This window comes from Sesamum indicum, unplaced genomic scaffold, assembly GCF_000512975.1.
Source record: "Sesamum indicum cultivar Zhongzhi No. 13 unplaced genomic scaffold, S_indicum_v1.0 scaffold00308, whole genome shotgun sequence".
Taxonomy (NCBI): Eukaryota; Viridiplantae; Streptophyta; class Magnoliopsida; order Lamiales; family Pedaliaceae; genus Sesamum; species Sesamum indicum.
In genome coordinates, this window is record NW_011628201.1 from 12,369 (window position 1) to 26,538 (window position 14,170).

General features: G+C 23.4%; 1 protein-coding gene across 1 annotated transcript in view; it reads right to left on the reverse strand.

Moving 5' to 3' along the window:
- Window positions 1–12,888: 12,888 nt before the first annotated feature.
- The window catches only part of LOC105180071 (dnaJ homolog subfamily C GRV2-like), a 2,234-nt gene continuing 952 nt past the window's right edge, over window positions 12,889–14,170 (reverse strand). The window contains exons 2-3 of the mRNA XM_011103726.2: window positions 13,658–13,952; window positions 12,889–12,957 (exon numbers count right to left, since the gene is read on the reverse strand). Of these exons, the coding sequence (XP_011102028.1) occupies window positions 12,922–12,957; window positions 13,658–13,952 (331 nt within the window). The 3' untranslated portion in view covers window positions 12,889–12,921. The remainder of the gene's footprint in view (window positions 12,958–13,657; window positions 13,953–14,170) is intronic.

Sequence of the window (14,170 nt, forward strand, 5' to 3'; positions counted from 1 at the left end):
ATGTGCAACTTCATCAAATTTGTCCTGTTACCCTCTAATTTATAGTTCTTTCTTTTTTGTCTTCATCTTTCTTTTAAATTCTTCCAATGAAGTTTATAACATAATTTTCTTTCAGTTACATTTGCTACACTTAGTGAATGATGTTTCCGGAAGTGCTTAAGTATTGGTGTTTTGTGGTGCAGGTGACTATTCATATGCTATCATATCATTTTTATCATTTGTCCCCCAATGTTTTGTGTTGCTGGATTCTCATTTTCTTGAATTTTTGATTAATTGGAGCATATTTTTTCATTGTTTTTGCTGCTCTGATTTAATTTATAGTAATAATAGTGTGTGTGTTCTACCACCTTGCATATTGGCTTCTTTGCTGCTGAAACTCTGTTCTCTATTTTCAACATTCTTGTTCATAGCATATATAGTCAACTAACATATTGTAGAACTCTCGTAAAGTTAATCTGCTCTTGTGGTAGAGATTGTGTTCTTGGTTGAGTGCTTGGACTCACGTTGAAGTAACTTCCTCCTCGCTTATAAACTCTTTGACAACATAAGAATTGGCGGGTGATTAATACAGTTGTTGAACAAAACCTTCCAGCCAACAAGGTGAGCATCCTCATACACTCTCATTTATTATTTGAACGGGTATCAATAATACATAAGTGGTGTTCACACTTTTATTATAGTATAATATAATAATATATATATATATAACTGTAAATGAAAAGCATACTAAGTTATTGTGTATATTATAAATTTGTGAATGATTTGCTATTTTATTTCTTCATTTATTTTTGTCGTTAATATATTCTCATTTATATTGTAGGTATTAATTAATTTTGTCAATTTAATTATTTTATTAGTTAGTTTCTTTGACAACATAAGAATTGGCGAGTGATTAATACAGTTGTTGAACAAAACCTTCCAGCCAAAAAGGTGAGCATCCTCATACACTGTCATTTATTATTTGAACGGGTATAAATAATACATAAGTGGTGTTCACACTTTTATTATAGTATAACATAATAATATATATATATAACTGTAAATGAAAAGCATACTAAGTTATTCTGTATATTATAAATTTGTGAATGATTTGCTATTTTATTTCTTCATTTATGACTGTCGTTAATATATTCTTATTTATATTGTAGGTATTAATTAATTTTGTCAATTTAATTATTTTATTAGTTAGTTATTGTTGCACGTTTTTCTTATGTGCACATAACAAATAATATTTATAGTTCAACAAACGATTAAACTCATTGTTCTTTATCTTTTTTTAATATTTTTTTACTAATTATTTTTTAATATTTACTAAAAATGCCTCTATTAAATATGAAAAATCAGAGAATTTTAATTATATTTATTATTTCTCATCGCTCCTCCTACTATGATAAAAAACCATGGATATAATACTTTTGAATTTTTTACAACCTCAATATTAATAGTATTCTGAATGGGCATTTATGTAAGTCAATATTATTATTTTGGTTTCAAATTTTGATTATAATTTATTTTATTTTGTATTATGTCAAACAAAAATAATAATTTTAAAAATTAACTTATTATTTATATTAAATAAAGCTCTTAAGAAAGATCATTTTTAAAAACTAAAGTTATTTATTATAATTTTGGTCAAGTTTATTAAAAAAATAATGTTAAGTAGATTATATAATTTTATTTTAAAAAGTTACTTATTATTATTTGTTGTACATATCTATTAAATAATTTTATTATTTATGTTTAATAATAATTTATTAAGATATTTTCAAAATAAATAATAATTAAATTAAAAAAAATAATAAGAAGAAGTAATTATGTCTTTGTAGTTTATTGTTACTTTATTATTTATATTAATATTAATAATTTGAAAATGAGATAATTTTATATTGGATGTTTTGTTATTCAGGTAAGTCCTGCCATTAACTTTATTATAGATTTTTTTGTCCTTTTTGTTTTTTGTATAAATGTCTTGAACTCTAAAATAATATTTTGTTTGAATAACTACTAAAATTAAACATTATCTTCATAAATTAAAAAAATTATCTTTTTCACACTGTTAATATTAAATTTATAAATAGATGATTATAAAATATATAATTATATCCACAAATGTGAAATTTAAAATAATGCCTAGTTAACTACTAAACAAAAAATATAGCTTATGAAATTCTTTTGAAAACAAAGTATACCAACAAATGATTATTCAGGACTTTCATCGAGGTATTGATGAATATTATATGGATTTGTTTTAAAATTGATAGTATAGCCAAATTTGGAAGATTTTTCAAATATTTAGGAAAAAAAAAGTATAAAAAACCCATCGGTGGGACTGCATACCTAACTTAATTTCTTTTTTTTTTTCACTTTATGTACTTTAAAAAATAAAATTAATTATTAGAATTAAGAATAATTTGTGTATAAAATTAAACTTAAAATTAAATGATAAGGACTTTTAAAGAATCTACATGCATTTTATAATTATATTTGTTGTATTATTTATGAATTGTCATTATAATCATTTCATATTATTAGATATATATTTATTCGCTTTATTAGGCAATAAAAAAGAAGAAGAAAATTGAATTTATTGTACAAAAAAATAAATAGTCCATGTTTTAGTATTGTGTTTATATATTTTTGTGTAATGCATACCTAACTTAATTTCTTTTTTTTTCCACTTTATGTACTCTAAAAAATAAAATTAATTATTTAGAATTAAGAATAATTTGTGTACAAAATTAAACTGAAAATTAAATGATAATAGGACTTTTAAAGAATCTACATGCATTTTATAATTATACTTGTTGTATTATTTATGAATTGTCATCATAATCATTTCATATTATTAGATATATATTTATTCGCTTTATTAGGCAATAAAAAAGAAGAAGAAAATTGAATTTATTGTACAAAAAAATAAATAGTCCATGTTTTAGTATTGTGTTTATATATTTTTGTGTATATTTATAATTATCATGTAAAATTAGGAGTCTGGACATAAAATGCTGACTTTAGAGCTGATCTTAAAAATTATAATTACATCACTCAGTTGACATTTTTAGTCTTATATGTACTATATATTTTTATTTTTATAAGTGTAAAATTAAAATTTTGTCAATATTGTTGAACAATTCCTAATGGATTAAGTGTGAAATTTTGAATGGTGTGTGTAATTTTAAAATTTTTTGAAAGAAAGTGTAAATTTTAATTTTTAAGTTAATATTGCTTATTATTATGTGATTAATTACTATTTAATTTTTAAGAACTAGTCGTCGTGTACATAGTAAATATTATAAAATTGAATTATTTGAATATCTAAATGTGGTTCTAATAATTAAATATTATAATCATAAACACAGAAATGTAATAATTATTTTGATTATATAAACATAAATCTATCTGATAAAATTTAGTAATGTCAAAGTGTAAGTGTGAAAAAATATGACCATAAAAACAAATCAATTTATAGTTTATTTTGAATAGAAATAAAGATGAGGGATAGATTAGTTTTATAATTTTATTAATTTTAATTTTTATTATATTTAATGTTATTTGTATTTTATTAAAAGTTTATAAATTAATTTATTATTTATATTAAAAATTATAATATGGTCAAATATGTTAAAATATTTAATGAAAATTAATTTTGTTTTTGATTCATTTGAAGATAAAAGTTCTCTAATTTTTATTTTAGAAAATTGATTTTATTTAGTACTATTTGTGGTAAATATTATTAAAATAATTTCAAGTCAATTAATAATTAAATTTTAAATAGTTAAGATATGTGAATAATTAATTATAACTAAATTTATAAAAGTTCTCTAATTTTTTATTTTGAAAAATTATAATTTTTTAACTATTATATATGATAAAAAATTCATTGAAATATTTTCAAAGAAAATAATAACTCAATTTCAAGTAAAAATTTATCTTGAATTCTTGTAGTTTTTTTTTAAATTTAAAAGTTTCTAAAATAAATAATTTAAAGAATATTTGGTGCTATTTTTTTTTTCTTATGGGTGAAAAGAACATGTTCCTTGGTTAGTCGGTGATCTTATAAATTACATAAATTTTTAGTTTTGTCATTGATTTAATATTTTTATATACATTTTTGTACTTATAAAAATGAAATATAATCTGCATATGTGGAGTCAGATTAATATTATTATATTTTTTTTATAAATAAATTGGAATGATAAAAAAGTAATATCATCGTTGTTTTTTTTTCTAATAATTATTTTTTACATTCACTTGACATTAACTTTACTAAAAATAGCCTCTATCATGGAAGATGGAAAAACTAAAAAAAAAGTCAACGAAATTAAAAGCACTCACCAATTTTGCATTTATTATCTTCTCAACCCCCACTCCCCCATTTATTATAATTTTGGTCAAGTTTTTTTTTGAAAAAAAAAAACTACCTCAGCTAAATTATATGTAAAATTTAGTATTAATTTATATTTATATAAATTAAAATCACTATATCTTTATAAAAGATATAATTATATCTACAAAATACAAAATTTATTAATTCTAAGATTAACTACAAAAGAGAAAAAATCATGACTGAAATCCTTCTAAAAATAAAGTATAAAAGTAAAATAAGTTTATAATTAATATAAAAATAAAGATGAGATGTACAAATTAATTTTCTCTATTTCATATTTTAGTAATGAATTTCTTTATATATCTGTACTTAACTTGTAATTATGTTTTAGATTACAAGTAGCATATTTTAATTTTATATGTACCAACAATAATAATATTCAAAATAAAATTAATTAAGTCAATTATTGTTTTAAATTGAAATTTAATAATATTTTATATTATTTGTATTTGAAAATTTTGTATTACTTCAAATCTTATAAATTTTATATTCACCTCAAGATACTTGGTACTATAAAAATGTGGAAGATATATTTTATATTGCTTCTTTATAAATGTTTACGGATAAGTAATTTTGTAATTAATTTATTTACATATAAAATTGTAATAGAATAATTTATTATATTTCATGTTTTTTTTAACAATTATACCTTTTTTCGTATGATACTAAATTATTATATTATGTGTAGTAATTTAATTAATTTATGTTCAATTTATTAGTTGGATTTCAGCTAGATGTTTTATGAAAATAGGATTCTAACAGTTTATACTTATATTATAATGAAATCATTATTTATTATATTTCAAAAATCATTATTTGTAATGAAAAAGTTATAATTATTTCATTTATCTTATAATCTCATAAATTAAATAATTAAATTTCATTTATCTTGTAGCATCCAAAATATTCACTTTAATGATCCCAACGAGCACTGGCTACATAAGTGTATTGGTTCTAGTAGTTTAACCTCTTCCATCAAGTATTAGACATGTCAAATTATGTTCCTTGTTATTGATCTCCATCAATCAATTCTTCATTTGTAAACAGGTATTGCTCGAGGACAACGTCAAATCATGCACCAAAGATAATCTGAGCAACCTCCTCCATGGGTGTCAAATTATGGGGAAAAAGGTCTCATCAAGGACGAACACATAGCTCAGGACTCTTTGGCTGTCTCCAGTGTTTGAATCCTATTGCTCAGAACTATGCCGTCACAGAAATAAATATGGTTGCTGCTCTATTGTGCTTACTCTTCAAATTAATTAAAAAATACATGTTTTCTTCCGAAACAAGTATTTTATTTTAAATGGTCAAATTATATTAAATTATCACAATTTGCTTTCTAAAATTTTGGAATTTCTCACTTTGTCATTCAACTTAGGGCCGTTTGCTTGGGGTTAGGATAAATAGTCTAATTCAATAAAAATTTGTTTCTTGTTTATTTGAGTGTTGGGGCTTGGGCTTGTGGCCCAAGCGTGGCCACTATTATTATTACTTAAGTCTAGTACGTAAATCTATCAATATGTGGGTATTATCTTATTTGAATTTAGACTCCTTAAATGTTCATTGATATATTTATATGTTTTACTCAAACTCCACCCTTAAAATATTTATTGCATTTTAAGTCATTTTATACCTAAAATAATTGGATCTGATATGACTCTTATGTTACATAGTAGATTTTTCAAAATAAAAAATGAGAATTTTTACAAATTTAGTTATAATTAATTATTAATATATCAGTAACTATTTGAAATTGAATTATTAATTAGCTTGAAATTACTTTAATAAATATTTACCACATTCTACTAAATAAAATCAATTTTTAAAAAATAAAATTAGAGAACTATTATCTTCGATGAATCAAAAATCAAAATTAATTTTCATTAAATATTTCAATATAAATGTAAAAAATATATTTTAATATAAATAATAAATTAATTTATAAATTTTTAATATAATACAAATAACATTAAATATAATAAAAACTAAAATTTATAAAATTAGAAAACTAATCATCCCTTTCTTCTTTATTTCTATTCAAACTAAACTATAAATTTGTTTGTTTTATGGTCATACTTTTTCACACTTACGCTTTGACGTTACTAAAGTTTATCAGATAGAACTATGTTTATATAATCCAAATAATTATTACATTTTTGTGTTTATGATTATAATGTTTAATTATCAGGACCACTATGAATTGTCATCCTTTTCTTAAAAAAATATTAGCAATTTTTATAAATTTTAAGTGACGGATGGGTAAATTTATTAGACAGAAGCAAACCTCATGAGTAGTAAATGTAAATTATCAAACCGCATGAGATCTACGTGTAATTATACCAGATCTCAAAGAAAGAGAGTGTAATTATTTGAGCCAAATTGCATAAAACCTCCATGTAATTTAAAAACTCAGCAAAAGCCCCCCTTCTGATTTGAAAATAGGCAAAACACTCTCTTTTTCTAATAAATTACATAGTAATATAATAATAAGCAATATTAACTTAAAAAGACTTTTTCCAAAAGTTCTAAAATTACACACACCATTCAAACTTTCACACTTAATCCATTAAGAATTGTCCAAAAATATTGATAAAATTTTAATTTTCACTTATAAAATATAAAAATATAGTGTTAAATCTATTTTGACCCCTGTGATATAACAAAATATCCAAAATCACCTCTATGTCACGAATAAATAATTACACCGCCCCCTGATTAATTTGAGTCTATTTTTTTCAAAAATAATGACTAAAATGCCCCTTCTAATCAACCGGTCAAACTAGACTTATTGATATATAACTATTTTAATTCATAATATATATAATTTATAATTATTAAAATATATTTATAATATATATAATTATAATTTATAAAAAAAATTCAAAATAACAATTATAACCCCCTAACATCTTCTTCCCCCCCCCACCCCTCCGCCTGCAAACCCTCCCCCCCCCCCCCCCCCCCCCCCCCCCCCCCCCCCCCCCCCTCCCCCCCCCCCCCCCCCCCCCCCCCCCCCCCCCCAGTGTTAAATTCATTTTGATCCCTATGATATAACAAAATATCAAAAATCCTCCCCCATGAATTTTTAATATAAAAAATTACCCCTATGTTACGAATAAATAATCAGACCACCCCCCATACCGCCCCCTGATCAATTTGAGTCTATTTTATTAAAATAATGGCTAAAACACCCCTTCTAGTCAACTGGTCAAATTAGGCTTATTAATATAGAATTATTTTAATTCATAAGATATATAATTTATAATTAATAAAATATATTTATAATATATATATATATTTTATAAAAATTAAAATAACAATTAAACCCCGCCCCCCTCCTCCCGGTGACCTTTCCTCCCCCAACCGTCCATTTGGGCATCATCGGCTGCCCAGATCTGGCCGACCGGCATCATCCTCTTGGGCGACAACTACTGCTTTTTTTTTAATTATATATATAATTAATTTTAATTTAATCAAAATAATATTTTATTATATAAATATTAACTAATTTTTATATAAAAGAATATTTTATTATTATTAAAAATGAATTAAATAATTATTATATAAATAATTTAATTATTAAATTCATATATATATAATATTACATATATTACAATTGAGAGAATGAAAAAAATATTAAAAAAAAAGATACTTTCACAGAAAAATTACAGTCTAAGCGCGTGTGGCCCAATTTTGTACGGAGGGATTTTTTTTTAACTTTTTATAGCATAGGGGGAGTATTTGATACTTTAATTTTCATAAGGAGTTCTTTTAACATTCCTATTACAGGGGTGTCTCTGGATTTTTTCCTAAAATTATATAATATAAACCTCATTCTATATATATGACTAAAAATATTAATTGAGTGATGTAATTCTAATTTTTAAGATCACTTCTAAGGTCAAAATTTTATGTCCAAACTCTTAATTTTACATGAAAATTATAAATATACATAAAAATATATAAACACAAATATGATATATAATTACAGATATACTAAAACATGGACTATTTTTACACAATAAATTCAATTTTGTTCCTTTTTTTATTGCCTAATAAAGCAAATAAATATATATCTAATAATATGAAATGATTATAATGGTAATTCATAAATAATACGACAAATATAATTATAAAATGCATGTAGATTCTTTATAAGTCCTATTATCATTTATTTTTAAGTTTAATTTATTTTATTTTTTAGAGTACATAAAGTGAAAAAAGAAAAGAAAAATTAAGTTAGGTATGTAGTCCCATGGTTGGATTAATAATATGATTATAATTATAAATTTAACAAAATTAATTAATACCTACAATACAAATAGGAATATATAAGCATAATATTAAAGAAATTATGAATAATTAGACTACATTCAAATCTAGTCATGAAAACAACAAATCACCATTAAATCTAAATATAATACAAAATAAGGAACAAATAACTTATCCACCTCAATATTTCAAATAATATAATATAATATGATTCAAGAAGACAATTGAGAAATGATTAATTTAAAGTTCATTATACTTATATCACTTTTAAAAATGAGAATTACACTTGTTTTCAAAAAAAAAAAAATTCTAATTTGACCATCTTTGTTAAGGATTGGATGAAAAATATTGACGATAGCAAAAATGTTACACAAATTTTTAATTTTACCCCCTCAATCACATTTACATGTAATAATGTTTGTACTTATAAAAGAATATATGATAATATTACCTCCATTTCATATACATAATCTATATTCATCCTAAGTACAAAAATATACATAGAAATATTCAATGACTGACGAAATTCAAAATTTATATAATTCTTATTTGCCTTAATAATGTACAAATAAAATTATGTTTTATAAAGTTTAATTTTTAAGACCACTGCGCGACCAGGTAAATATTCTTTTCGCCCATAATTTAATAAAAAACTGAAAACATGGAATATTCTTTCTCCTATTTTCAAATTATTTATTTTAATATGAAATAAATAAACTTTTAAATAGAACTTGAGATAAAACTTTTACTTGAACTAAATTATTATTGAAAATATTTTAATGAACTTTGACAATTAAGAAATAAAAAATTAGAGAACTTGTAATTTTAATAAGTATTTACCGTAAATTCTAATAAATAAAATAATAATTTTGTCTTCAAATAAATTAAAAATTAATTTATTTACTAATTGTATTGTGAAAAATTCAAAGTAAGGATATGTTCGTAATGTTTGGTTATATACATTAATAAGCTGACCATATATTATAATTTTTTAATAAATTGAAGTTTTATTTTAATATAAATAATAAATTAGTTTTTTTTTTGATGTTATTCAAAATCAAAATTTAAAGTAATAGGGGGAGTATTTAAATCAATAAATAATAAATTTAAATCAATATTAGCTTACATATAAAATTAGAAAACTGACATATCCATCTAACTTTTTTTCTATTAAAAATTAACACAAAGATATCATTTAATTATTAAAACCACTACCTAGCAAATTATTATTTTTTAAATTATAAAATTTATTTATTATATACACGTAGAAATACCACAACAACAAGTACAAAAAAATAACTACCCACATAATAAGTTAACAAAATCAATTAAAAGAAAAATAACAAAACAAGGAACAACCCTTAAACAATTTATTTAATTTTGTTTAGCAAATTCGATCTTCATCTAATAAAGATTATATAATATGTATGTAGACAACTTTAGTATTATTCTTAGTCTAACTAATTACTTTTTTTAGTACAGAAAGTGCATTAAAAAAAAAAAGAAAAAAGTTATTTTGTTATTTCGTTATTTTAGCCTTTAATATAATATGCATGTAAATAATTTTTTTAAAAATCCTATCTTAAATTTAATTTTTTTTAGAGTACAAGAAGTAAAAATAAGTGTCATGGTCACGTGATCCAAATATTTATATATAGAATTATTTTTGACTTTTTTTATTATATATTTTTCACAAGCTACTATTTTTTATCTAATATGATTTTTTATCTCTAATGTTTACAAATTCTTACGGATTTGGTCAAATTTCAAACCAAATCTATAAAAATTTATAAACATTAATGTTAATGTTAATTATGTACATGAAGACTAGTCCATAAAAATTAACTAGTTATTATTATGAATTAACAAAATTAATTAAAAAAATAGCTAAGTTGCCATTAAAACTTTATTAACAAAATAAGCAACTAACTTGACATAATTAATGAATAAATTTAGGATTAACTTCAAATAAAAAATTACATTTTCCTCCAAAAAGTTCTAAATTACACACTGAAACTTTCATTGTTTTAGGCTTAACTCTTTTTCGTTAGGAATTGGTCCAAAAATATTGATAAAAAATTTTATGCTTATAAAAAATAAAAATATAATATATTAACATCATCCTATATATATATATATGACATATCCCCAAAAATTTAATTAAAAATATAATTAAATGACGTAATTTTAATTTTCTACTATCAGTTATAAGACTATCATTTTATATCCCAACTCCTAACCCTACATGAGAACTATAAATACAATATATTCAATTATAATTACAAATATAATAACCATATGGACTATTTATTTATTTTGTACAATAAATTCAATTTTCTTCTTTTTTTTATTGCCTAATAAAGCGGATAAATATCTATCTAATATAAAGTAATTCATAAATGATATGACAAATATAATTATATAAGGCATGTAGATTTTTTTAAAAGTCCTATTATACGACAACATTAAGAAACCAAAATTATGTAATTTGCCCTATTATAACATTGGTACACAGAAAATAAAACAAAAAGAGACCATAAATATAATGTATCCTATGTATAACAATATAATAATATGAAAATATTATTAATAATATATAATAAATCACAAAATACTAACATAATTATAAATATTTTATGTACAATTAATTCAATTTTCTTATTCTAAGTACGCAAATAAATATTTTTTTTATTTTTATAGTAAATTATACATAATATAAAAAAATATAATTGTATAATATAATATGCGTGTAGACAATTTCTTTAAAAATAATTATTTTAGATCAAAAAGTACAAATAAGTGTCTTGATCACGTGATTCCAAATATTTACATATAAAATTAATTTTGACTTATTTAGCAATTGGTGTCATTTTTAATCTTTAACGTTTACAAATTCTTACGAATTTGGTCAAATTTCAAACCAAACTTGTAAAAATTTATAAACATTAAAATTCAAAATCATTAAACCATAAAAAATGACAACAAATATAATTGTATATGTACATATATATGTGTGTGTGTGTAACAAGCCTATAAATAATTGATGTCTTACTACTTAACATATATACTGCATTAAAATATTTGGTCCACTTAATATCTAAATCATTAAATTCTTAATTAATCTTTAAATTAAATAATTAATTAAAATTTTAATTTATAGCACTCCAATTCGTTCCATCAATTTTAAAACATTTTTTTTCCACAACACACAAATAAAATAAAAAATTTAATTAATAAATGAAACAAATATAAAATAAATAAAATAATGGTGACTTTCTCATTACATATAATTTTTAATATATAATAAATCATAAATAATTCTTATTATGCAATATAATTTGCATATAAACCATTTCCGTTGGAATCCAATTATCATATAACATCCAAGTTAGAATTTAACTATTAACTTGATTTTACATAAATTAACTAATTACAAAGTTACTATACATAATTTAACAATCTATTATTATAAGAAAGAGATATAATTGTCATCACAAAAAAAGAAGAAATATAAAAAATGAGAAATACTATCTCCATTATCCTATGCAAATAAATTAAAAACTAAAAAAAATAATTATAAAATTATTTAACAACAGTCATAAGTGAAGAAATATAATAGCTAATCATTTACAAATTTATAATACACACAATAACTTGATATGCTTTTCATTTACAGTTATATATATTATTATATTATACTATAATAAAAGTGTGAACACCATTTATGTATTATTTCAATTATATACCTTTTTAAATAATAAATGAGAGTGTATGAGGATGGATCTATTCTTACCCTTTTGGTTGGAAGGTTTTGTTCAACAACTGTATTCATCACCCGCCAATTCTTATGCTGTCAAAAAGTTGTACAAGCGAGAAAAAAGTTACTACAACGTGAGTCCAAGCACTCAAGCAAGAACACAATCTCTACCACAGGGGCAGATTAACTTTACAAGAGTTCTACAATATGTTAGTTGACTATATATGCTGTGAAAAAAGAAAATTGAAAATGGAGAACAACAGAGTTTCAACAGCAAAGAAGCAAATAAGCAAGGTGGTAGAACACAAATGCTATTATTACTAAATAAATTAAATCAGAGCAGCAAAAACAATGAAGAAATACGCTCCAATTAGTCAAAAATCCAAGAAAATGAGAACCCAGCAACACAAAACATTGGGGGACAAATAATAAAAATGATATGATAGCATATGAATAGCTACCTGCACCACGGAACACCAATACTAAAGCACTTCCGGGAACATCACTGTGGTCTTCTCACCATGTATAGCAAATGTAACTGAAAGAAAATTATGTGATGAACTTCGTTAGAAGAGTTTAAAAGAAAGATGGAAGACCAAAAAAGAAAGAAAAAGAAAGAAAAAGTAAGAACTATAAATTAGAGGGCTACACGACAAATTTGAAGAAGTTGCACATGCGACGGGTACCATAACATATGTTAGATGAGAAACCACAAGAGATTCTTTGAATTAAATACTATGTCCAGTGCAAAAGACAGTTCAAAGTATAATTAAGTTCTCTAAATTTAAATGCAGAATGTCCAGAAAACATCCATGCTCCACCACCACACCAGGATTTGCTAGTAAAAAAGTAAATCGGGAAAAGAAAAAGAAATGAAACTTGAATCAGTTATAGAATCTTCATGACAACTACATACCAAGTAGTTAAAGCCAAGAAGATCCAAGGACGTAAATTTGAAACCTTTTAATAACAAAAACATGAACATATTGTTTTCCTCTCTTTTTTCCCTCAGTTATCTACATCTAATAGAACCAACAAAGTACTTACAAAAGAAGAAGAAGCAAGTATTGCCTACATATCAGAAAAGGTATGCTAAGAAGCCTGCCCTGTTATAGTGCTCTAGAGATTCACAACATTCAAAGAAAATATGCAGATACTGATGCAAGAAGATGAGGCAATGCTCAAGTAGCACCTAATATGTTTTTTCTTTGTCAAAATGCAAAATCTGCAGCATTTACCTCAGGGGACTCCAAGTTTGAGTTTAATGTGAATAGGAGGTCTTTTGCTAATTTATTTTTCAGCATGCTTGCAAGTTTATTGGTTAGTAAAGCTCTAAGGGCATCAACTGCAGCCTGAATGTAGGGTGTCGGGATCTCCTCGTCAACCAAACCACTAAGCCTTGACAAGGCATGAGATGCTTTTACAGCATGTGTGTTTTTTGCTATTTGACCGCTAGTTCCAACACCATGTGCATCTGTCTTATCTGATTCCTCCGCCGTCGAATCATATTGGAGCAACAATGGTATAAGGTACCTGAACAAACAAAAAGTGACCCTATAAAACCACAAGTTCCTAAAATGGACCTGGATTCAAACAAAATAATCCACCTGAGAAAGACCATAACATCATGATAAAGCAGTTTGCAACAGTGGAGTGGTTTTTAAGATATAACAGGCACATGGCAGCTGATGCAGAGGCCTTCAAGTTCACAATGTTCATAAACCATAAACTTCCACAGTGCCGTAGAATAA